Here is a 27467-nt window from a genome sequence, read left to right on the forward strand (position 1 = left end):
TACCACTGCCACAGCCCAGCTGGCCTCTGGGATGTTCACCACTTGTGAGCCGGCTTTCCTGCCCAGTGTCACCGCATTAACCTTCCCTAAGTATTTTCTTCACAATCAATCTTTGCTCAAAATCTTTAGTGATGACTTCTTTCTTCCCTGAGAGACTACAGTTTAAAAAGTAGTCCCGATGTTTACTTTTTGGAATTCAACCCTAAAATGCTTCCCATGATTGCGTTCTGAAATCACTTTTTCTTTTTATCATTATTTTTTCATAGAACACATTATTCTGGAAAGGGGGCGATGGGGTGTTATTATTTAAAGAGTATAGAGTTTCACTTTTACAGGATGAAAAGAGTCCTGGAGATGGATGGTGGTGAGGGTAGCACATTATAAATGCATTTAACGCCACTGAACTGCACACCTAAAAATGGTTCCAATAGTAAATTTTGTTATATATATTTTATGATGATTTTTAAAATGGGGCAAATTGTATACATAAACGCATTATTCCTATTCTGTTCTCTAAGCAATGGCTTATGTTTGAAGTCAATACACATTGACCTATCCATCGTCACACGGTATCTAAACTCCTCCCAAATTCCTGGTTATGTGCACAACTATATTCTCTTGTTCAGAGCCTCTGCCATCAGATTTCTGTCCCCTGGTATGTTCATTTCCAACCTCTATGTGGGGCTTTCTCCTTGAGCAGAGCTTACTTCTCCCTTTAAAAACACATTAGCTAAAATGTACCTCCTACACATGAACTTTCTAACGACGTGTCTTTCTCCTCCACACGAACGCGACACAGCATGTGATGGGTGTAAGTGGGCATACAATACATTTTGCTTTCACTTTGTTGGTATTTCCCTTTCTACTAATAAATTTGAGCATCTTTTCACTTGTTGATTGGCCATGTATGTTTGCTCTTCTGTGAATTATCTATTCATTTCACTTATCTTTCTTCTACTGGGCTGTTAATCTTTTCCATTCATGGTAAAACAAAATTGGACCTAAATCTTAAACTATATATAAAAATAAATTCGTTTTAAAGAACTTTTAAATATTACAGATATCACATATTACAGATTTTATATTTAAAATATTAAAATGTTCTCATCATGCATTACAAGTACTCTTCCAAATATCTGAAGACCACTGCTCTTTTTTTATATTTTAAAAAACTATTCTCAGATACATCCTTCTCTGTATAAACTCTGAATTACTTAATTTATTCAAGTTTTTCAGGTCATTTAAATTTTTTAAACACTTTTTTGGATTCTAATTGGAATTGTGTAAAGTTTTTAACATTAACTTTGAAATAATAAACATTTTCATGATATTTAGTGTCAAGGCTCTTTCACCAGCAGAACAGTATGTCTTTTCACTCGTTTGAGGTTTGTTTTATGTTCTTCAATCAGATTTTATACTTTTCATCATTTACAACTCTCCACTTTGAAATGTAATTCAAGTAAGACTTCCGCAACTTGAGAAATGAGTATTTTTAAAGTCAAAAATACTAAAAATGTGTAAAAAAAAATACTGTTTGTTAACATTATTGTTGACTCTGCAAATATTACCTTTTTCATTAGGAGAGTTTTTCATTTTTATATAGTCAATATGCCTACCTATTATAGCTTCCGGATTTCTGGCCTTGTTTAAGAATAACTTTGTCATCCCTATGTGGTATATAGAGTCTCCTGGATTTCCTTTTAAGATTTTTAAATTATTTTATGTTTACATTCACATTTTTAATCCACCTGGAATTCATTTTTATATATGGTTTAAGATTTGGGTTCAATTTTGCTCTTCCCATGATGGAAGGCATGTCAGCACTATTTATTAGCTAATCCAATTTCTCCCCACTGACTTGAATCGACACTTTTATAATATATTACATTCTTATACATACTGGAATCTATTTCAGGACTCCCTATTCTATCCTACTGATTACTTAATCTCTCACCACACCAATCCCATATTGATTTAATTTTAGTGGTTTTCTATTAACTTATAGTAACTCATAACTTCAGTTCCCCTTCACTGGTCTTCATTTTCATACTTTTAAAGGCTATTCACTGGTATTTTCTTTCTACACAATCTTTAAGATCATTTTATCCATAATTTCTTTTAAAAACCTGTTGGATTCTAATAGAAGTAGCATGACATTCATATGATAGTTCTGAAAGAACTGACACTTTTATCTATTGAGACTTTTGGCCAAAACCATAAAATGCCTTTATACTTTATCAGCTCTTATTTTACGATCTTCAACAAGATTTCAAAGTTTTCTTCATTTTCATCTCCCCTTTTAAATTTTGTGACTAAACAAAAGCATCTGAAAATTGGTAAACAATATTTTTATTACTAAGTTAACTGTGTTTGTGTGTGTGTGTGTGTGTGTGTGTGTGTGTGCGCAGATTAAAACACATTTATTTAGTATGATTATTGATGACTTCTGGAAATCCAGGGAAATGTGACCACATGGCTAAACTCATTGAAAAATGTTCAGATTTATGCCTGGAGAAAAGAAAACTTTGTTTTATGCTTAAAATTAGACATAATTTTTTCCCTTACTGAGATTCATAATTATTATAAGCATATCTAAAATACGTTCAGAAACATTATCTCTGTTTATCCTTGCAATTAATGATATTATCTAAAATAAAATATTTTCCTGCACTGCTAGAAACAAAATCTCTGAATAAAGTCATTGTGGAATCATCACTAGAGCCTTACTTGACTAGAAAGTTTAGAAGCTTCTACGGCATGTTCAAAATCTGGTCTTCCAATTACAGCAGGCTCTTTATTCATCATTCCTTGTCCTTTCTTGTATTCTGCCTAAAATGAATAAATACGACAATGTTAAATATTTCTACCCTCCAATGACGAATTACATTGACATCAGCCAAAATAAAATATAATAGACGTCATTCCATTTAAAAATATTCCTTACAACATATCAAACACTAAAATTGACTGCTAAAGCAGTCATTGATTTTATCCCATGCTTACTTAAACTCGGCTTTTTGCAGTAAAATAATTACTAATTTTGAGGGTAAGTATTCAGTCATCATCATCTTTGTAATTGCGTATAAATACTAAAACAAGATGTTAGGGAAATTTTCTGGGGAACTGAGATCCTGTACTCTCCATATAAGTAGCTCGTATTGTTTCATTTATTCTCAGGAACTGTTCTGGCAGTATTTGATTGACATGCAGTTGAATATGGTAATGACTGATTTTTAGCCCATGTTATTAAAATTTTTGGTTCAAGTTAAATATCATTTTTAACCAGGGTTTTCAGTATGTTTAAGTAAAGCAGTATTAACTAAAGTGGGCACCTTAGAGAAGATAAGAAACAGTTATTCCATGTGGGAAGTAGACAAAGGTAAGTGTTGGTGAAAGAAAACCTACACAATTAGCAGCAATATGGAAACAAGGCCAAAAAAAGTCTTTGAAGCAGGGTGAAGGGAGAGATTATATGAAACCACATGACTGACAATTCTGACTTTCAGGCTGAGACATTGGAATGTCAACTTATACCTAAATAGTATTTATTTCTCTGAAAGTATGATTACACTAGCCACAGCCAATTTGAGTTTGGCCTGTTTTGGTGTATACCCAAATAATTAGCATAATAAAAGGAATAATTTGGGAGGGGGGAATTGAGATTTGCTCTTTTATATTGAGTAGTTATACTAATTAAATTAACCATCCAACCATTGAAGTTATGCTTTGCCTCCTACAAAAGTAAGAAATTATTTCTATTCAAGGTTAAGAAAGAGAAATTACATTGCTTATGATCTTAGAGGTCTGGGTTGCCATCTTGATGTCTGGTCGGTCGAGCTCTGCATTGTACGTGTGGGTGTCTTGCATGTCTTTCCTGTAAGAAATCTGATCAGAGACAGTTTTGGTTAAAAAATAAATACATTAGTAATTTCACATAGCTACTACCCTTAGTGTCCACAACATTATTTATTCTCATCATAATAGCTTAGACAGCCTACTGACCTTAAGTTGAATTTTTTGTGCATCTATTTATATAGGTATATTAATTCTTTGTACTATACCTATGTCTCACTGATATTACCATATTTGGGCCAGGCAGTGGCTCACATCTGTAATCCCAGCACTTTGGGAGCCTGCAGTGGGCAGATCACCTGAGGTCAGGAGTCTGAGACCAGCCTGGTCAACATGGCAAAACCCCATCTCTACTAAAAATACAAAAATTATCTGGGCATGATGGTAGGCACCTGTAATCCTAGCTACTCAGGAGGCTGCGTCTGGAGAATTGCTTGAACCCAGGAGGCAGAGGTGATTGCAGTGAGCCGAGATAGCACCACTGCACTCCAGTCTGGGCAACAGAGTGGGACTTTGTCTCAAAAAAAAAAGAAAGAAAGTAACTTGAACTGAATTTATGCTACCTGAAAAATAAGACTAAGATCAGGACACAAAACCAATCTGAAAGAGTTTTGTATTTACCACTTTATGAGCACGTCTTTATATCTAAGTGTGTACATTTATATTCATAAGCAGAATATCCTCATCAAGAACTTCAACCGGCCCATCACAAAGTCTCAAGCCCCACTAGATGGAAAATAAGCCCAAGCACAAGAATATTGCAGATTACTTCCTTGGGGATGGTGGGTGGGGAAGCTCTGTAGCTCTCCAGCATCTCCCCTTTCAACTACATTCTTCTCTCACTTCAAATGCTGTTCTCTTCAAAGGCCCATGCCTAGGAGATCTAAGATACTGATAGCTTTATCACCCAATAAATATCATTGCAATGCCTTGAGCCTCCCAAAATAAAAACAATTACACTGAGGAACATTCTTCTCAATGTGTGTTAGACACAAAGCCAAAGTACAGTAAGTAGAGATTTAAAAAGAAAAACACATAAATTTTGCCAAATGTAGTTAAAATCACATTCATCATTTAGATTAACTTGACTTACAAATGGAAAGAGAGACGATTGAATTGGCATAATATCTGATGGTCAATGTTTCACTGGTAAGCCCATTTCTCTATTTCTTGAGATTTGAGCTGAAGCAGTATTTCCCAGATGTGGTTCTTTTCACAATATCCCCAGGAACTAGCCGGCAATTAAAATATATTCTACTAAGGTCACAATGCAAAGTGTACAGTCATGGACATTCTTAAAATCCACCTTAATTTTTTAGAGCATAGGAAGTTAGATCACAAAAATGCATCACTGGACATCTGTACAAAATGCACAATTAATGACACTGTGTACAAATATTTCTAATGTCACCTGCAACTTTTCTGCAATAGCATCAAAGGGGTACTTATTTAAGATTTAGATTCCTGAGGTCCACAATCCTCTGTAACAGAATTTTGATAGATGGTGCCCAAAAATCTGATTTTAATGAATTCCCTAGTTGACTGCCGTAAACCAGTATTCTGGGTAATATTAATATATCTTGTTAGTTTCCTTTCAGCCTAGCAGAATTAAAAAGTTCACCCTTTCTTACTCTATTTAAAAATAAGATCAATTGTAAGAAGTGACAGTGCATTAATATTTCAACAGGTTCTCTATGCATTATGTTATTTTATTTCAATGAAACATTTATATACACTTCTATTTACTCTTTTATGAGCTTACATTTGCTTCATCACCAAGACTGTTTTTTAAACTACATTTATAATCATGAATCTGTCTGACAAGTGAACACAGCTGAAACACAATTAGTAAAATTTTAAAAGGAACATCTGTTTTCTTCCATATTTATATTTTCAGAAGTTTTACATTAACAAGTCATTTCAGGTAGGTTTTATGCATACAGGTAGTAAAAGAAACATAAAAATAAGATGGAATCTGACTTATTTTGTTGGGTGGATTTTAAATCTTTAGGGATTTTTTTAAACAGGCCAATTCCATTGGCTTCCAAAAGCAACACACTCATCCACAAATGTTGGTAAATCAATCTCATCCTATGCTGAGTTAAATACAAGCTGTGTAAACAAAAACCACCTCTCAGGTGAAAACAAACCCAAATTATTACCCACCTACAAGACTAACTGTTTCTAAGTTACTACATTCATATGAAAACCACAGGGGGGAAATGTCTTTTTGTTTAGAAAAGAATGAGAATAAAAATGGAAACCCTTACTTTTTTAAAAGAACCGCAACCTTTCAGAAATCTAAGCTTTACACGGGTTACCTAATTATATGCTGTTCAGCCTAATGACTGCATGAGGAGAGGTGAACGGCACAAAGGCGGCAGGAGCAGGACTTTGAATAGGGCCCCATCATCCATGTAAATTGCAAATTAGAGACTGGCATATGTGACTCAAAACAAATATTAAGATTGACATGAACTGCAAATTCAAACAAGAGGACACCACCGAGCCACACAGAAAAAAGCTTCCGTGCCTGATCACTTGTCAGATCTTCCAGAATTTCAATTCTTAGGAATATTCCATAGGAAAGGGCATTTATGTTGGAAGACATTCAAGACTCCTGATGTCACTTTCTGCAAGGGTGTCTGAATATATATGGAATGGCAACATGGCTTCCTGCACAGATGCCTCACTGTCCTATACATAACCCATTGATAGTGTCAGAGGCATCTGAACCAGACCAACTCCATCTTGAGTAGGGAATGGGTAAAATGAGGCTGAAACCTACTGGGCTGCATTCCCAGATGGTTACGGCATTTTAAGTCACAGGATGAGACAGGAGGTTGGCAAAAGATATAGGTCACAAAGACCTTGCTGATAAAACAGCTTGCAGTAAAGAAGCTGCCCAAAATCCACCAAAACCAAGATGGCAAGGAGAGTGACCTCTGGTCGTCCTCACTGTTGCACTCCCACCAGCACCATGACAGTTTACAAATGCCATGGCAATATCAGGCCTTTACTCTACCTGGTCTAAAAAGGGGAGGCATGAATAATCCACCCCTTGTTTAGCATATAATGAAGAAATAACCATAACAGTGGGCAACCAGCAGCCTTCAGGGCTGCTCTATCTATTCAATAACCATTCTTTTATTCCTTTACTTTCCCTGCAAACTTGCTTTCACTTTACTCTATGGACTCACCCTGAATTCTTTCTTGCATGAAATCCAAGAACCAATTCCTGGGGTCTGGATCAGGACGGATTTCCTGTAGCACTAGGTTTGAGGAAAGCTTATCTGACATTTCTCAATACATATTTACCCCAGTTCACCATCCATCAGAACTCAAGAAGAATAAACAAAGTAACACAGCAGAAGAGAGGCTGGGAGGTCAAAGTGTGTATATAGATATATGTTTTCTTCCATTCCTTAATAAATTCAAACCCTAGATGCTAACCACATCGGAACAGTGGATTGGTCTGTTCTTCAGTCTTCTCATGACAATGTGGTGCTCTATAAATTTTGTTTTGCATAAGGACAGAGAAAAGACGAAATTGTCAACTCAGGAGAGATGTAAACTTGAGGGTCAGTCATTGATTTTACATTATTTTCCTTAAAGTCTTATTCTCTATTCTGTCCTCAGAACATAGCAGAAAACAAACAAGGAGAAGGAAGAACAGGAGGAGAAGAGAGGAGGAAAAAATGAGAAAGAAAGAAAGATTAAAGAAGAAGGAAGGAGGAAAGAGTGGGGAGGAAAATAAAATAATAATATTCTCCATTTTAGATTATTATGTACCATATTAAGGATTTAACATTCACTGCCTCACTCATACATTTTTCCAATATGTGACTGTATGAAATTTTTCAAGCAATCATAATATCTGTTAAATTTTCATTTCCTTACTACTCATCTATTTCATTTATTTTCATTAGATAATTTTAGTAAATTCCACAAAGGAAATAACTGTAATTTTAATGAGCATTGCACCGATTTTATAAAATGCCTTAAAGAAAAATGATATCTCAACAAAATGTCAGTCTTTCCCTAGGAAAAGGTGGTATATTCCTCCATTTCTTTAAATCTTTTACTATACCTTTCAATGAGGTTGCATCATTTTATCATATATGTCTGGCACTAGGCAAGAAATTATCATATGGTTACTATTTTTATACATTTATCTTGTACCCAAGATGAACCACTTTTTCATTTTAATAGTGTATAACAGTATAGTCTTATCCAAAATAGTGATTCTTGTTTCTTCCATAGAAAACACTTAGAATTATTACCTTATGTGCTTAATCTCTTCCTCTTGGCTTCTTTTCACTGAATTTATTTCTTTATTCTTTCCCATGGTATCTAAGTCATTCTCCTATCTAATCCCTTTGTAGTGGACATGCATTAAATTTTTTTATCGGTCTAGTTTATTTTGTTGTTTGTTTTTTCATTTGGAAACAGCTGCCCCATCACTCCATGTGATTGGTGGGGCTCTCAAATTCAGCCTGCCTTCCTGTTGACTTAGGCTGTTCAGTCAGATACCTTAACCATTTGGAAACCACGATTAATGAACTTGGACAGACAAGTAACCCAAGCAAGGCCAGAGTTATTTGAATGATCTGAGGCTGGAGGAGAAAGACCTGCTCTTCTTTTCTCTGAGATCAGCTGCTTTGAGGTTTAAAGTTTGGAAACACCAGCTGTCACCTTGAATCCACATAGAAAGCACCTTCTGAAAGTGGTGTAAACAGCCCAGAGATGTGGAGATAAGAGTAGTCCTGGTAACACTGTGAAGCCTCTAGTCCATTTATGCCTGAAGATAGCCTGGATTTGCCAATTACATACACAATAAAATCTCATGTTTCACTTGCACTAACTTGAAATAGATTTGCATCACTAAATCTAGAGAGTTCTAATGCAGACTCCATTTCACTTTTTTTTTTTCTTTTTCATTTTTGGACATGGGGTCTTGCTCTGTCGCCCAGGCTGAAGTGCAACAGCACAATCTTGGCTCACTGCAACCTCCACCTCCCAGTTCAAGCAATACTCCTGCCTCCGCCTCCTGTGTAGCTGGGATTACAGGTGCTTGCCATCACGCCCAGCTAGTTTTTGTATTTTTATTAGAGACGAGGTTTACCATGTTGGCCAGGCTGGTTGCAAACTCCTGACCTCAAGTGATCTACCCACCTTGGCCTCCCCAAATACTGGCATTACAGGCGTGAGCCACGGTGCTCAGCCTCACATTTTGCTACAGTACCAAATCTGTTCTTCGTTGTTTCCAATGAAGATTTGAATTCTATCAAAATCTCTCTGAATTTCTTTACTGTCTCACCATATTTTCACCATAAGCTCATATTTTCATCTTATTTTATTGTCTTTTAATCTCAGCTTGTTCTCTCCTCATAATCCTTCCACTTCTGTTTCATAAGAGCCATGTCTTTCACGTGTTCCCTATGCTCATGCAGAGTGTCCAAGGTGTCAGGCAATCCTTTTTCACATCAATTCATTAAATCCTCACTCCATCCCTGATGTGTCTTGACTCAACTGGGCTGCATCAACACTCCCTTCTAAGGCTGGAACTACATTCTCCAGAATTCCTTTCCTTAAATAGCTCTGGGTTAAACATGGCCAATAAGAGGAATGCATATGAGATTCTGAAAGTCAAAGTGAAATAGCCACCTTTGTTCTGTGGTGTTGGGAAGACACAGGTGCAGTCGGAGGATTCACAGTGGCCTACCAGCAAGCTTTTTATACTCAGGCAACAGTGACTTGAGACTCCTTGGGAGGAGTTAATAAGCCAGAGCAAAGCAAAACCACCACAGACTCTCCTTGAAGTGAAAGTCAAGTACCTAGACATGAGAAGATTGAGACAGCTCAGAAATGGCAGCCTTGCAAGAGTGACAGCCAGACAGCCAGCTGCCCATGGGGACCAAGGGCTGCACGAGCAGGCACACCTTAAGGAAAACAAACCCCGCTGACCCAGAACCCTTTGCTACTCTGTGGAAGGTTAAACTGATTCTTGGAGAGAAGAAACTAGACAGGATAGATAACCTTTTAAGTTTGTGGAACAGAGGCAACTCATGTAACAAGTATATAGTAATAATCTTTAAGCAGCGGTTCAATCCATCTCGAGAAAACCTTGGTCTTTAGCATAAACTCTCACATTGCAGAAGCCCTCCAGGTATCATCAAAGAGGCATGTGGACTGCTAATTTCATCTCAAGTGATGCTTATCTTTGGGCATGCTGTATGTAAAATCCTACTAAATAATTAAATTGTAAATATTATTTTTCTGTAAGAGAATACAAGCCTTGCCGGGCACAGTGGCTCAAGCCTGTAATCCCAGCACTTTGGGAGGCCGAGGTGGGTGGATCACAAGGTCAAGAGATCGAGACCATCCTGGTCAATATGGTGAAACCCCATCTCTACTAAAAATACAAAAAATCAGCTGGGCATGGTGGTGCGTGCCTGTAATCCCAGCTACTCAGGAGGCTGAGGCAGGAGAATTGCCTGAACCCAGGAGGCGGAGGTTGCGGTGAGCCGAGATCACGCCACTGCACTCCAGCCTGGGTAACAAGAGAGAAACTCTGTCTCAAAAAAAAAAAAAAAAAAGAGAGAGAATACAAGCCTTTTAAATATAAGTAAACATAGGTTCTGATACTATTCACAAGAGAGAAAAAGTTTTCAATCTTCCAAAAGAAGGAGTAAAATAAGGAATTATGGCCATAATGGTTTGTCATTTAAGATAGCTGTCACTCACAAGAACCGAAAATCAAATGCCGCATGTTCTCACTCATAGGTGGGTGTTGAACAATGAGCACAGGGCGGGGAGCATCACACACTGGGGTCTGTCAGGGCGAAATAGGGGAGGGACAGCAGGGGGTGGGGAGTTGGGAAGAGATAGCATGGGGACAAATGCCACATATAGGTGATGGGGAGGAAGGCAGCCAATCACACTGCCATGTGTGTACCTATGCAACAATCTTGCATGTTCTTCACATGTACCCCAAAACCTAAAATGCAATAAAAAAAAAGTTTTCTAATAGTTAAAAAGCAGAGAGAACTAGAAAGGAAAATTAGGAAAGGGGAGGAAACAATAATAAAAAGAGAAGAATAAAAAAAAAAGATTGCTGTCACTGTTAGCAAGAAGATCATTCTATAGTTGATAAAAGTTGTCATATTCATGATTTAATTTTATCACCACCACAATCTTGTACAGAAGGCACAGTAAGTATTACTGACTATTCTGTCTTAGAGATAAATAGAATACTAATATATCTAATTTTAATGCTAAATACTAAAGCACCATTATTGTTAAGTCTCATTGGGGAACCACATAGAGAGCCACGGTTGTTTTTCTAGTATCATTTTACTGATTTATCTCTACTCTTCCTCACTTCCTAATGGAATAGAAATTGTCTACTGATAAGTTTTTATTAATTTTAAGAAAGTACATATATCATTCTTGAAAAGAACATTAAGTCTTTTATTTCCCACACTGAATACTTCTTTCTAATACACAGTGAATCGATTACCAATATGGTGTTTTGGAAAAGTTTACCACTCCAATTTCATCACAAGTCTGTATAGATCACTTAAGTTTTATATAAATACAAAACTTAAAATAAGGTTTAAAATGTGTTTGACTTGTTTCAGAACTATTGGACTTCATGTCTCTGATAAGATTGATGAGAATTAATAATATAACTAGGATTTTCATTATAAGCCCATCTTTAGGGGAAAGTCACAGGATAGAATATCTCCAATTTCTCTAATTACATTAGAAAAATTTGGCAGGAATATGTCCCTTAAGATACAAAAAGATTTCAGTTGGCTGTTTTTAATCATTTTCTGATTATACTATTACTAAGATAGGTTCAGGAACCTTTGGGATATGCCCTTCTGACCTAAACATTTCCTAATATAAATTTCATGTTGATTTGGCCTTTTATAAATTGAACTTCCTTTAATTGTTTCAAATTAACTATGATATCACCCTAAACTCCCAAATCACCCTTTAAAAACTGCAGGAGGACCAAATAGAATCAATAATGCCTGCCATCAACCTTTAAGGTGGAGGCTCTGCTGTGAAGCCCTTTATGCATATTGTTTCATTTAATAACTTGTGAGAATCTGCTGAGGTAGATATTTTTGTCCCATTTTGCAGATGAGAAAATTGAGATGTAGAGGCATTAAGGATCTTCTCCAGGGTCATCCAAGCAACGTGTGGCCAAGAAGCATTTTAGCCAATGTCTGACTCCAAATTCTTTTTCTAGCATGTTACTGATACAGGAGTTAAGAAGAAACAATTTAGGCAGATAGTGAGGGTAAAGAAGTCCTTGGTAAGATTTTCCTTTCAATGAAAAGCAGCCTCAAAGTCATTTTCTTTCCTAACAAAGAGCAGCCTGTAAAATCGAGCTGCAGACCTACGCAAGTAAGCTGGAAGCTTGCATGCGTGAATGTTGCTAGTTGTGCCAATAGGAAAAGGCTACCTGGGAGTAGCCATGTTCAAAATGGTGGCTCCGTCTTCCCTTTTTCTTTCCAACCATGTGTACAGTAGGGAGCAGACAACATGGAAACCTCCAGGCAAATACTCCATTTGCATAACATGATTAGGGTGGGGCAACCAGCTTCCCTGCAGGCTATGTAAACGTCATATCTGATCCAACCAATCCGTGGGCCCTATGTAAATCAGACACCTCGATCCTCAAGCCTGTCAATAAATTCCATTGCACTCTGCCACAAGGCACAAGTCCCATTTGGGAACAGCAAGAGAGCTGTTTTCCTTTCTCTTTCTTTTGCCTAGTAAACCTCCACTCCTAAACTCACTCCTTGTGTGTGTTCATGTCCTTTTCTTGACATAAGACAATGAAACTCAGGTATAGCCCCTGACAGTGATGCCACTTCATTACAGTGAAGGATATTCTAAGAAATATATTTCTTTTACTGTTTGGAGATCATTTAATTGTGGGGTGGCATAAAAGACTACTGCCTCCAGGATACTCTTCCCCTGGGAACTCCATTACTCAGAGGTGGAAATTTATCTGGACAGTCACATGAGTCCTCTCCCTCACTTTCTTCTACTGACTCACATTTCTAAAGGCACAAGACACATAAAACTTGGTTCTCTAAAAGATATTAAAAATCTGACTTGATTTTAGTGGAAACATAAAAAAGGCAAAGATGTTGACTTCCATGGTTTTTAGGTGAATCAGATTCACATATGATGACACGCTTTTATTTTAAATTAAATGAAGTCATTTATAGTGCAAAGTGACAGTCCACATTATGAACGGATAATTCTACCAGTAAATTCTCTGCAATGAGTTTCATTGGGCTGAACTTTTACAGAGACAGATTTATAGGAGGCTGTCTTTTGCTAAGATTCCATAGATCCACCCACTGAACCAGATGTACTTACTAGTTTTCCTTGTGGCTTTCAAGACCTATGTTTAAATTTCATATTGTAGGGACAACAAATGTATTATTCAAAGTGGCTTGACTCCAGAGGAATATCAACTACTTCACAGGTAGAATACAAATATCATTCTCACTTTAAATCTGAGTAAATAGTCTTAAACACTTTCTAAATCCTATTATATGTACAAACTTTGCATGCAAAGGTTGAGTCGAGTCGGCAGAGGAGTATAAGTAAACACAGCTTTCTCCCATAAGTACACAGTATTGAATGAAGGAGAAAAGGGCTTTATACTCTATTCCCTCAATCCCTCAATCAAAGACCTTTTAGAAGAAAAGGCAGAGTTAAAATAATAAGCCCAGTTCTATGATAAGGAACTTCCGTATTTGAATTTCATTGAATTATAGAGTTGGAAAGAGCCTCCCGGGGATCTGTAACACCAGCCTTCACCCCAGACCACCAGACCACCTTCTAACCCACAGCCTTTTGTGTGAATTTAAAGTCTCTTCAGTGTTATATAAATACTGGAAATTCAGGGTTTCTCAGTTATTCTTTCCTGCAATGCATTTTCAATCCAAAGATAACATATTTTGCTCCCCATTTTTTAAAACTGCATTTAAAACCTTGACTAATCGCCAGTGACCTTTAAGGTGGAGGCAGCAAGGTGCAACAGAAAGAGCAGACTCAGGATCAGGACTTTGATATCTTAGTCTCATTTTCCTCATTTACAAAATAGGAATCAGTACAGGGTTTTCATGAGAATCAGAAATGATCAAAGTCTTGGCATAGATCCTGGTGCATGGCTGTGCTCAGTAGCTGGTAGTTATTATGATTATTGCGGTCATTCTGTAAGCAAACAGTTCTTGTAAAGCAGCCCCTTAAAATAACCCCTAAAATAATTACAGACACATAGCTTCTTCATCTCCTAGCAATCTTAAAGCATCTTAGAAAATTGCTCAGGTATTGGCGTATGTTTGTATATTTGGGTTGAAATGTAAAACCTCATTCTACTTTTTACTTAAACATTGGCTTACTGCAATTTAATATCAAATAACAGTCGCTATTCTGCGGAAAACACTCTGCACAGTGGGGCTATGGGGGCACATGGTCAGCCAAGCACCATTCCGTAAAGAGACTAAGTGGTGGAACAGACCCTCTGTGAGATGACAACAGTACTTCAGTACCTATCCAAGAAAGGGAGTTTCTTGACCCAAAAAAGACAGACAGTTTATCTTAACTGATTTTAATGCATAAAGAACCTGACCAACAGTTCACATATTCCTTTTGGAGAGAAGAGAAGTTGAGATGAGGGATAAAAAAGCTTTCCCTACAATTCCAGGAAGAAATTTCTCTTCTAGGCTATCAGGATGGTGGTGGTAATTGAGCAAATGCATGCAAACCTTGATGCACCTGGTAACTTTTACCAAAGAAGAAACTTATTTTCTACTGACTGACTTCCTCCCTCTTGACTTCTAAGTCAGCCATTAGGCATCTATTGCTGTCATACTCTCCATGGGTCTTAGGTTGAACCATTTCCTCCTACAAATATCATAAAAGAAACAGTAGTGGGTACAAGCTAGCTGGTGTTTGTGAGTGATCCTTCTCTGGGCCATTGATTCCTGATGCCCTTTCTTCCAGTTCTTCTGTGATTCTAGATTTAGAAACCATGAGCTTCAGCATCAAGTCAAGGAAGCTCCGGAAATGCTTGATAACCCAATATGTCTGAAGGATCTATATTTATCTTATACAAAGCAAAATTCCAAGGCCTGAAAGTGCCTGACAATACAAAGGCATTTGGCAAGGTGTTAATGACTGTGGATAGAATAATTCAGATGTATCTCTCACTGATAAGAAATGTTAAAGTCCTGTTTGAATAGGGCTGTTGTAATATTTAAATTTCAGCAAAATAATCATAAGCCCTGAGATGACTTAACTACAACTTTCTAGAAAATTCTGAGAAATGAGCTTCCTTACATTACTCTGGTGTTTATTGACCTCCATGGCGTGTTTAACCTCAGGGGGCTCCTTCATGTGGGCATAATCCGAGAATCCTTTAGCAGCATCATGTTTCTGCTTATAGGCCACCTGAAAAACACAAATCATTGTTAGTCCCATTTAGAGGTATATAAATTCCTGCCTGCTTAATTTCAGTGTTTTGCTAGGACTTTATATATTTAAAAACCACCAATGATAGTCAAATTCGCCTAAATCTCTGTAACAAGGCAGTATCTATAACGCATTCATCTTTGTGCTTCTGTTTAGATTTCTAATTCTAAATCTTTGTTATTTATTTCACAATGTCCTTGAACAAAGATGAAATTTTCACTTTTATTCATCTAGCTTAAACCTCAGTTGTAGTTTTAGGAAATCATCTGTATCAAGAGCTTTCCGGGTTATGGATGTCAGAGATTTAAATCTTGGGAAAAACAACTAAGCAGAGGAGAATTATAGGATAGCTAGAAGTAAACTGTTTCAAATGATTGGGTCTGATTTTATGTAGACACAGCTATAAGATAATATAAGCCTCATTAAATGCACAAACCTTTGGGAGAAAACACCGCATGGAGGCAAAATTCTCAGATATATTCAAGTCTTGGCCTCCATTAAGGAAATTGCTAATGCCAGCCATTACCACCATGTTGAATTTCCTCCATACTAGGATGGAGAGGGGACATGAGAAAGATATCTCAGAAGCACATGTTATCAAACTCAATCACAAAGTTGGAAATGAAAGAAGAAACTAAAGATAGCAACCAAGTTATCCCCTTGGTCTCCACCAATATTATTAACCTATTTATTTCCTTCATAATGTTTAATTACTTTGTTTAGTTTATGTATAATTACTTATCTGTCTTCCCTTACTAAAAAAACTGTCACGTTCACTGAATTCTCAGAACCCAGAGTAGTGCCTGCCACAAAATATTTGTTCAGTGAATGAATAAATAAATGAATGAAGAACTGAAAGAATGAGAATAAAACAATAACAAATGAAGAACAGAAGGCAAAATTAATTTTAAATTATACAAAAAGTTTAAAACTAAAAGGATGTTAAATGGAGTTGGAATTACTTGACATGAGAAAAATGGCAACTTAAGAAAGAAAAAGTAGGCTATGATCAGTGGCTCATGCTTGTAATTGGGGAAGTGAAGGAGAGAGACCCCTCATGACAGAGTGAAGCCCCCATCTCTACAAAATATTCAAAAATTAACCAGGTGCGGTGGTGTGTGCCTGTTGTCCTAGCTACACGGGAGGCTGAGGCAGGACGACTGCCTGAGCCCGGCAGGTCGAGGCTGCAGTGAGACACTGCAATTCCAGCCTGGATGACAGAGCAAGAGCCTGCCAAAAAAAAAAAAGAAAAAAACTAGAACAGACTTCCCCAAGAACAAAACAAGATCTAGTTTTCAATGAAAATATATACATATAATTAAACTTAAGGAGGACGTTTTTACCAATATAAGCTCCTGAGTGCATGTCTATCTCACACATCTTTTAATATCCTGTGCCTACCATAGTGAATGATGGAGTAGAAATGCAATAAATGGACAGATGAATAAATGAGTTTACCAAACATTGTCATGAGCTTAAACTCTTCACTGACTTTTATAAACAGAATGATAATACACCGATCTAAAGGATTAATGTGATCATTGTAAGTCTGACTTTTACAACTAAAGTCATTGAATCTCATTATCAAAAAAAAAAAGTCATCTACTATAACTATCAAAGTTTAAATTCCCTCTCTGAACCCCCAACTAGTTTTTCAAAAACTTCTACTGAAAGAGAACTCAATCTGGGGCACCACAGTCTCTAAATTTTGAAAGCTCAGATTAAAAGTCCTTTTCTTTACTGAAACCTGTCTATCTCCTCATAGCTGCATCTCTGTGGCCATATGAAAAGAGCTGGAGACAGAACTTCCAATGTGGGAGGACAGCCGTCAATGACTTCTGTTCCTCCAGACTTGCAGTAAGGATTAAAGTGCTGAACTCCTGGACACCCTACATGCTCTCTTCAGCCCAACTCCCAACTTATCAATCTCTTTCTTAGGTGCTCACAATAGTCATACCAATCTTAATTAGAACTGTTTGATTTAATACAGCTTATTACCTACCACGTGCTAAATGTTATTAACACATCCATAAATCACAACATGTTTCTTTTGATAGCTGTGCTGAGACTTCTGTCAACTGATGCCTTTAAGTCTTATTCAGTCCTGCCCAGCCATGTTTCTACTTTGAATCCTATGGATTTGGTTGGTTACCAGGACTCAGAAGCAGCACCTCACATTGTTCCAGTTATAATTCATCTTGCTACAGTCTGTCCATCAATATAATCCATCAAGATATCTACCTCTGGTGACTGTATCTTTACATTTTCACATTATGGTAAGCAGGAAACCCTTTAAGAACCTCTATTCAGGTGGAGAAAGTCCATTATCTCAATTCCATTACATTCCACGTTATAACTCAGAGGTAGGGGAAGGAGGAGTTTAACGGGTACCCAAGTCTATAAAGCCAAGGAAAAACTTCTATGAGATTTACTCCTTCTTAAATGAAAAGAACTAGTATATGCCTATTTCCTTTTTCATGGTTGCCTGGTTTATTTTGTACTTTAGACCTACTTTCATATATCTGTGACTTTATAAATGTAACTAATGCAGCTGATCATTTTGTGGGTTATCATAGAAATGATGAGTCATCAAGCACAATTTTAAAAGGCACTTTCTTAAAAAGGCTGTGTAATTTTCTACTTGCAGCATAAAAATCATCATTTCATTTACAGCCACTGCTAAGTACCACTTTAGAATTAAGATTACATCAAATTGGAGGGAGCTGAACTTTAATTTATCATATTAATTTTCTTCCTTAAAATAGCTAATGTAAAATTGTGTTAAGCTAATAAATTTGCTGATAAATTTGATTTCTTAGGATTTGCCATGATTGTATAGGATTTCCCTAGTTTAATGCTGTTTCCTTCACACTTTGAGAACTAAGATTGCCATGGTACTAGGAACCTGGAGACAGGAGAGCACTTGCTATATGTTTATATAAGTGATAAACACTTTATAAGTGATAAACATGTTTATTTTATATTCTTGATCTTACAGTATATTTTTATATTTTATATGTACATAGATGTATATTTATGTTTAAATTATTGGGGGAGGATTGGCATTCATTCATTTATTTATTTATTTATTTATTTTAAAGACAAAGTCTCACTATGTTGCCCAGGCTGGTCTTGAACTCCTGAGCTAAAGAGATCTGCCCACCTCAGCCTCGCAAAGTTCTGAAATTACAGGCATGAGCAACAGTGCTTGGCCAAACGTGGCATTTAAATTGGGGGTTTCACAGATGCCCTGAAGCTTCTCCCTGTCCTCACTTTCAGAAAATTCATAGATCCCTAAGTTAAAGCTTACCGACCAAGGAGGTCAAGTATTAAAATTTAAATAATGGCTTTGCCTCTGAAAGGTATGATTTAGTTGGCTCCTTAACTCTAGTTAACAGTTATTCATTGTGTCTAAAAACATAGCATAGGATGCTACAAAGACGATCAGGATAATAATATAACTCACATTTTATATGACATAGGTAAACGTGCTTTTATTCCCATAGCACAGACATCTCTGAACTTCTGAAACAGAATCCTGTGACCACCACAGATGAAACACAGACTCTCATTAAGGTGCACTTCCAATGCCTGAGTCACCTGAATTGCTTCTAATGATAAGGCATTGTTTCGCCATTGTTTGCCTGAAACAGCCCTGATGAAGGATCTCGCCACCTCATAGCATGTCCATTTCATTTTCAGAAGTTTTCTTTGTGATCTGTGCTTATAAAATTGTTAACGGGGGATAGCTAATAAAATGGACTCCTAAAAACTCTACATCTCTCTCTTTTTATGGCATTTCTTCCTTTCAGACATTTTCTGTAAGTGTTAATCTAGCTAACTTTATCACTCTAGTTCGAATTGAAGCATCTGAGAGTGTTTGCAAATTGACGTTAATAATTTGTCAAAAGTTTAAGAGACTTTTCATTAGAACCAAGAATGTCATTCATTTTCAGAATTCATCCAAAACTCCAATTTAGGGCATCACAAATCTGATACTATTTGGACACAATAAATGTGTAGCTGTTTAATGATCACAGATACTATCAAATAGTTCTATTTTCTTGCCCCTCTTGATATTAGGTAAACTCTAAGAATCACAATTTTAACAATAAAATAGATGTACAGAAATCTAAAGAAATATTATGACAGTTATATAACTCTTTGAAATAGCTACCTTATTCAGAATCTAGGTTTTTCTTTATTAACAAGTTCAGTGACTAATTACAGCAATGGAAAACAATGCTAATTGTGAGCGCATATGCACATTTCCCAGTGGTGTCTATTTTAGCACAGGATAACATATCAACAATGTCAGCGGTAACCTATCCTGACAAAGCAAATGATAGATTCCAAAATACACAACCTAGATTATTTTTCATATTAAGTTCCATGTTGCATGGATTTGTGTATTATAGACCTATTTACGCTATAGAAAATTGAAAGCTGTTGTGTGCTTCCAAAGAAATGAGAATGCAAATATTTGAAAAGTTACCTTCCCAAGAAAGTATAAAAGCAGTAATAGACTGTTTCCCTTTTCTTTATTTATTGCTTAATTGTTGCTTGTCACATATCAAGTGTTGGGTTGTAATTATCTGCTTTTTAAAGTAACCCACATTATCAGCAAGTGGTTAGGTGTCCAGATATTGGCAGGAAAAAGAAAGGTCATATTAGTCACAGTCACCCATGCAGAACTTGACATCATACATTTTAAGCTGCATGTTGCATAACTGCCAAGTCAGGTACACAGTGGACACTTAAATTTGTAATAGTGAAATACTTAAAGGTGTTCTGCAAAGAATAACTATGCTCAGCATTTTTCAAGCGTAATGTGTTTTCAGACTATTTAAAAATAGCTAATGCATGCTGGGCTTAATACCTAAGAGATGGGTTGATATTAAACAGGTGCAGCAAATCACCATGGCACACATTTACCTATGTAACAAATCTGCATATCCTGGACATGTATCCCAGAACCTAAAATTTAAAAAATGCAATTATCTAAGTATCCTCTACTTAAAAGTAAAAAGATTCTGGGGAAAGGCAGGGCACAGTGGCTCACCCCTGTAATCCCTGCACTTCAGGAGGCTGAGGTGGGCAGATTACCTGAGGTCAGGAGATCGAGATCAGCTTGGCCAACATGGTGAGACACTGTCTCTACTAAAAAAAAAAAAAAAAAAAAAAAAAAAAAAATACAAAAATTTGCTGGGTGTGGTAGAGCGCACCCGTAATGCCATGCCAGCTACTCGGGAATGTTGAAGCAGGAGAATCACTTGAACCTGGGAGGCGGAGGTTGCAGTGAGCTGTGATCAAGCCACTGCACTCCAGCCTGGGTGACAGAGCAAGACTCCATCTCAGAAAGAGAGAGAGAGAGAGAGACCGGGAGAAGAGATTCAGGGGAAAGAAGTAAACTTGCTTAATAAGAAAAAGAGGGTTGGAAGTGGTAGAAAAAGTATGGCATGGTGTGTGGTTAAAAGCCTAGACTCTGGGGGCTAGACTGCCCCCCATATTCATGTGTTGGTGCTTCCATTTACTGGCTGTGCCACCTTGGCCAAGTGACTTAACCTCTCTGTGCTTCAGTCTCCACAACCTTAAACTGGCACACCTCATCGGGTTGTTGTGTAAATGATATAAATACATGTGAAATGTAAAGAACAACTAACATGTGTTTACTATTGTTATTAATCTAAAATGTGACATGAAGAATACAAATCATGTAAAAGGAAGCATATCCTCAGAAAAAAAACTTTTTAATTACACAAAAATCCATTTTCCCGTATTTACTAAACATTCTTTATGTGCCAGGAACTCTTCCGAGCACAAGACCAGAGCAAGGAACCAGACAGATGAGGTCCCTGCTCTTGTGTAGCTGAGAGAGGTAAAGAACAGATTAACAAAACAACCTCCCCCAATTTGATTGTGCTGTGAAGAAAACACAAAATTACGATTTACCAGAAAGAGGTGAAACATTCCATTTAGAAATTCTGTTTTAAGAAATGCAATAGATTAAGAATGCCTTATGTGTTGATAAGCTACAAAGAGAAAATTACTCCTAAACCCTTCTGGATTCAAAATGAATTTACATGATGACAATTCTTAAGTTCCTCTGCAACTTGCAATCACCAAATAGTGACTTCCACCTGATGGGGACTTTTTTTGGTAGCCTGAGATATCCTCAAGGTAAAACACAATCCACAGAAAAGGAAATTCAGGAACCACTTGTCTAATTGATGAAGCAGGTTTGTGATCCTGAATTTAACCATTATAATGTTTTGTTGTTTGTTTGTTTGTTTGTTTTTTTTTGATACAGAGTCTCACTGTGTTGCCCAGCTGGAGTGCAGTGGCATGATCTTGGTTCACTGCAGCCTCGACTTGCCAGGCTCAGGTGATTCTCCCACCTCAGTCTTCTGAGTGGCTGGGACCACAGCTGCATGCCACCACATGGCTAATTTTTGTAATTTCTGTAGAGACCAGCTTTTGCCATGTTGCCCAGGCTCATCTTGATCTCCTGAGCTCAAGCAATCTGCCCACATTGGCCTCCTGAAGTGCTGGGATTGCAGGCCTGAGCCAGAGTGCCTGGCCCCATTATCTCTTTATGTGACTTTTAACAAGCTATTCAAATATTCTCCACTTAGCGATCATATATCAAATTAGAGAATAGTTTAATATTTACTACGATAATTTCATCCATGTAAACTGTCTAAATGAAATTAAGATTTGCTCTATAAATTGTGCTGAATGGGACTCAGAAAACAGTACCACATGACTGACATAAACCTGCGTGTCCGTTTCATTTTCTGCGATTTCAACAGCAACTACGGACAGCACATTAATCAGTTGCTTTCAATGATCACTATCATTTAGTGTTTAACACCCATAATGAAAAGAAAATGCTAAGTAACTTTTTTCCGGTTATATGTTTTATCTACATAATCACGAAACACTTTAGAAAAACCACACCTCACTCTGGAGCTGTGTAACTTCTCTTGCAAAAACACTGTCAATTGTAGCTGGCATCCGCTTATAAAGAGAATTAGACAGGTCCGCTTTAATGGTGCCTTTGTATTTTGCCTGGGAGAAAAACAGGAAAAATAAATAAATAAATTTCCATGTTTTTTTTTAACTGCAAATGTAAGAAGAAGAAATTTTCTTCAGAAACAGAATCAATTTAAAAATCTGTAGACCATTTTAATTTTAGATACTGGAGCTGACAAATGTATTCTGAAGAAATAGAAATAAATCCAATTTATCATAGAGAATGCTTTCAATGAGACATGCAAGGACATAACGGCTGTCTTTCTATTTAAATGCAAGCACATTTCTAAAAGTAAATCTATTTGTATATATTGACAGTTTCATGTTGGATGAGTGAGCAAACAACTCGAGTTGTTCCAGAAAATACAAGTCATTAGAATCTACTGTCTAGAACTTGACAAAGGACAGTGTTCTTTTATTCAGGTCTTCTCAGACTCCTCCTGTTCCGGGGGGAGGGAGGAGGGCTTTTTGTTGTTTATGTGCCTACCCACCTCTAACCCATACTGTCTTTAAGCCTTCTAAACCACTACTCTAAAGACAAACACCCCTCTTTTCTCTTGGAAAAACAAGGTTCAAGGGAACACAATAGATTGCTCACTTCCAATATTTTGCTCTGCAATTAACTCCTTCAGGAAACATAATCAATAATTGAGAACATCAAGTATTTATCTGCACAGGAGAACGGAACATAGCCAAGACAAAGAAACAAACTGTGTTCTTCCATCATCTGCAGACAAGCTCCTGATGTTCTTCCTGCTCAGAGCTAGATTTGAGTATTGATTTATGGAGCATAGATCCTGTGCAAGCCTTCTGCTACCACACTCTTCGGATTTCGGTACTTAATAAAAGCAAATGTACTGATTTTATTCAAAATTGTTTCACATTAGCAGAAAGAATCCCAAGAACATCAAGTTGATCTTTTTCCAACATAATTTACGAAACACTAGAGGTCAGTCATTTACAACACTATTTCATTCCTTTTCATTTCAAACGTATCTCTTCTAAGTGATCTATTCACAGACAACCGTAATGTCTCATCACAGAAATCATCATCGTTAACATTATGCTTTACAATGCAACATAAACGGCAGTTCTAAATGCTCTCAGAAAGAAACTACATAATTTTTCAGCTGGAAAATGAATATAGCGTATTCCTCAGTCTGTGGTTTCATAATAAGTATCTCTGTTGAACTGAATTTTACCCTACTCCGAGATAGTTTAAATTCATTTAAATTTATCAAAGATATCACGTTTTAGAAAGCTGGTAAATCTTATTTATTTCCAAAATGATATTCAATCATTTATCACTAATATGTCTATTAGGAAACAAAATAATGAAATTTCTAAAGTGCACTATTTTGCCAGTACTTTCTACTTATTGAATAAAAATATGCCTTTTCAAGAGCAATTGTATATAAATAAGAAAAATTTAGAGTCAAAATATAGACATATACAATAAAATATGTTAACCATACATAGTAAAATATATCAATTTTTATGAGTTAAATGACAGTGCACAGAATTAATTAACTATTACTAACGTTCAGCAGTGCTTTTGAAAATATTATTCTCCATCTCTGCAATGCACAGACTTTCATCTACATAAAAAGAAAAAGGCAAGCCAGTTTACAAGCTTTTGATACCTCACCTCAGAAATAAAAGCACCAATATTTTTCACATGGTTTAGCATAGGAGTGTCAGTCACAAATGTACACTTGTCCTTGGACTTTTTAAATTCTTCTTTATAATGGATCTAAAAAAGAGAATGATTTACATAAGAAGAGAATAGGGTAAACAATTCCAGTGATTCCAATGACCTTTTTCTAAAATGAGATTAAGTTGATAAAGTCCATTTCCTGAAATAAATACTCATATGTGAAAGGGGCCTCAAAACAAGCCAAGTTAAATAAATGAATATCCAGCACAGGACTGCAAAAGTGATGAGGCATAGTGAGGAGAGACGGTTCTCTAGAAAAGCAAGGGTCCAGTTAAGCATCAACACCAGGCAAGCTGGCTATGGATGATGTGTCCTGTTTACCCAGCTTGCCCAGTGCAATCAGCAAGCATGTGCCATTTCACTTCCACAAGTGTCCCAGTGTTTCGTTGCTTTTAAGCCTTGACACTTAAGCTTTTGGCCAAACAGAAATATAGCTGCCTACCTCATGGTAGAAAATAAGTAGTCAGCATGACAGATGTAACCAATTAAGAAACAGAGGCAGAAATTAAATGGGGGTCACTATTAGCATTATTACCTAGACATGCTTGATTAGAGGAAGAGGCTTAAATTGTGGCCACTGTGGGCTTCCTGTTACTAATTAACTCCTCCCAATTTATGAGCACATATAGGCTTCTCCATCCTCCTCCTCCTCAGTGCAGAGAAGAGCTGAACCTGCCCAGAAAGCTTGCCATGTGGTGGAGATCATTCCAGAATACCTTCTTGCTGGAGATCAGCAAGAGAAAGCCCAGGGAGGCTTAGCCAAGCCTGTTCATCTCTTCTCTGAAACTCACAAGTCAAATGAGTCACTCCCTTCCCCTTTCAGGAAAAGCCAGAATTTTTATGCTTAGGAGAGACCCAGGTGGACAATTGAACCCAAAAGAAGTCAGGAAATGTGGAGAAGGACCTAAAATATAATCACACTGTCACACTAATTACTGCACAATCTGGAAACTGGGGAGGCAAAACTATGACTCGATGACAAGATGGAGGTAATTTGCTAAAAGTTTTATCACTCTGTAATATACTCATGTTTATCCACCCACGACCATACTTAGTCTGAAAAGTGTTCCTGTTTCAGATGATAAATTATATGTTCTCCTTAATTATAACCCAAATGTAAAGTTGAATTGCATATACTACCCGGTTCTTAAAGGACGTGAATTATGTTATACCCTAATGGGACATGGAGATTTTCCCATATGCAAACCTGATTTGAGGGGCATTACTTGACCTGGGGTACAACTAGATACGGATTAAGTGAAGTTATTTCAAAATGCTGTATTTCACTGCTGTGACTTTCGGATATCAGATGCCTACCACATTAAACATTTGCTTTATTCATGAAATCAACATGAGAACATATTTATCTTATCTGAGCACTAAATTACTTTTTTTTCTTCTCAGAGATTAGCCATAATTTTAGGCTCCTGCAAATCACCCTCCTCAGCCACTAGTAATTAAACTGTTAATGGTAGTATGATAAATAGTAGGCTATTTTGATCATAAGGAGAAAAAAAGTATCTCCGTTATATAATTAAGTGTGAGAGAAAATAGCCTGTCATTAGGCTTAAGTTTGACTCATTATTTTTATCTTTTGCCACCATCTATTGCCCATCACATTCACATTCTTCACTGCAGTGGTATGTGCTTGTGGCTACAGCCTTCTGATAAAGTCTGACACGAGCAGAATGTTCAGGACAGGAAGACCGGATAAGGGTAAAGTATTTACTTCTGTTAGGCAAGCAAATAGTTCAGTCTTAATTGTGGACTCCATTATTTTCTTGGGTCTTTATTAAAAAGATACATATTTTATATATTTTAATTGAAGGTATATTTAAAATTTAAGTTCCTTTACAATTATACAATCAAGAGAAATTATACAATTCGATTGTACAATTTGTTAGAAGTCACACACAATCATGTCTGATTTCTAGTGAATTGTGCAATCTGAATGACAATAAGCAAAGGATCTTAAATTTGTAAATACATCAGGAATATTTATATAAATATTAGTTACATATTAGTAGCCTTCCTATGCCAAGATAAGAGGAAATAATTGTTGAAAGGAAACTATATTGATCAATGAAACAAATCTTAGGTAAAATAAAATCACTGAATAGATGGCTATATTTTATTACAACCATGTCTACATCCTAAAATCTCAGGTTGGCAACATCTATTGGAGAGACTGCCTGGCCACTCCCATTCTCTCCTATTAACAGAGCCCAGATGGATTAATGAGAGCAGCCAGGCTCTTGCCCCAGCACCAGAGGACAAACTGATCGAAACCAGGCACAGTAATGCTATTCAGTGTTTGGCCTACGGAGGCCACAAGCCTAGCTCTGCGACTTTAATAGAAATCTTCCCAGAAGTGCTTCTAGCGTTTCTGATTTAAAGGGAGAGATGTTGTATAACCCTTTGACACTCTGTCTTCCATCATCTTCTTTCTCGATCACAGGGAAGGCAGCAGCAATGATGTCATTGCCAAGGAGTAAGCCACCATACTAATGACAACACAATAGAAGGAAAGGAACCTGGGAGACTGCTAACACCCATGATACCCAGACTGCACTCCCTATGTCCAGGCTCTACATGTGAGGCTGGTGAAAGAAAAACCTACTTGTTCAGCCATTGTGTTAGGGTTTTTCTGTTCTCATAGTCATCTGTATTCCTGACCAATCAATACACAATCCAACTCATTTTCACAACGAAAAACAAAAAGGGCAAAACTGATGACTTCAAGATCATTAACATGTCCCAAACACTGACCTTCTCTTTTGACCTTACCCACAAAGCCCACAATGTCTCCACTACAATTAGGATTAACTTAGTACATGGTCAATTCTTCCTCCTGGTCAAGTTTCTTTGAATGAGTATGATGTTAGCTAAAGGGTGAAACTGGATGACAGACATGGAGATGTTGGAGGATCATTCCTTTCACAAGCATTCTTAACTGAAAGTATCTGGAAAGCTTTTTCACAAGTCAAATCATCCAAGTTAAATTCAATCAACTATGTCTCCATCATTATTTAATTGGGCTGGCCATAGGTAAGGTCACTCTCCCAGGTTCTCTGATAACATCCAAGTTTTCTCTGGAGGCATAACCATAGAATTTAATGTTTCTGGCATTGAAAGGATTTACCCATAACAACATTCATTTGCCTGGAAAATATTCTTCCTGCTGCCATGCAGATGAATACTCTAAAGAGCCTTGAACCAAACATGGAGTGAGAGGCTGCATGCAGGTAGGTCTACCTGCTCTATGGAAGGCTCTTTCTGCCTAATTTATAAGAAACTTACAAAAGATTCCTTTTTGCCCAATCTTTTTTATGACTGCCTGTCAGAAGGCTAC

At 36.9% G+C, this 27467-nt stretch overlaps 1 protein-coding gene across 35 annotated transcripts in view; it reads right to left on the reverse strand.

Annotated features, from left to right (window-relative positions):
* The window catches only part of NEBL (nebulette), a 695182-nt gene that overhangs the window by 406039 nt on the left and 261676 nt on the right, over nt 1–27467 (reverse strand). For 34 of the 35 annotated variants that reach the window (XR_013519570.1, XR_013519569.1, XR_001913033.4 and 31 more), the window contains exons 3-7: nt 24047–24151; nt 22324–22434; nt 15232–15342; nt 3784–3885; nt 2728–2829 (exon numbers count right to left, since the gene is read on the reverse strand). The exons of the other annotated variant lie outside the window; for it this stretch is intronic. Coding sequence is in view for 28 of the 34 variants with exons in the window: in XM_078329568.1 (XP_078185694.1) it covers nt 2728–2829; nt 3784–3885; nt 15232–15342; nt 22324–22434; nt 24047–24151 (531 nt within the window). In the remaining 6 variants the exon portion in view is untranslated. The remainder of the gene's footprint in view (nt 1–2727; nt 2830–3783; nt 3886–15231; nt 15343–22323; nt 22435–24046; nt 24152–27467) is intronic. 35 annotated transcript variants of the gene reach the window in all.

This window comes from Callithrix jacchus, chromosome 7 (assembly GCF_049354715.1).
Source record: "Callithrix jacchus isolate 240 chromosome 7, calJac240_pri, whole genome shotgun sequence".
NCBI classification, from domain to species: Eukaryota; Metazoa; Chordata; class Mammalia; order Primates; family Cebidae; genus Callithrix; species Callithrix jacchus.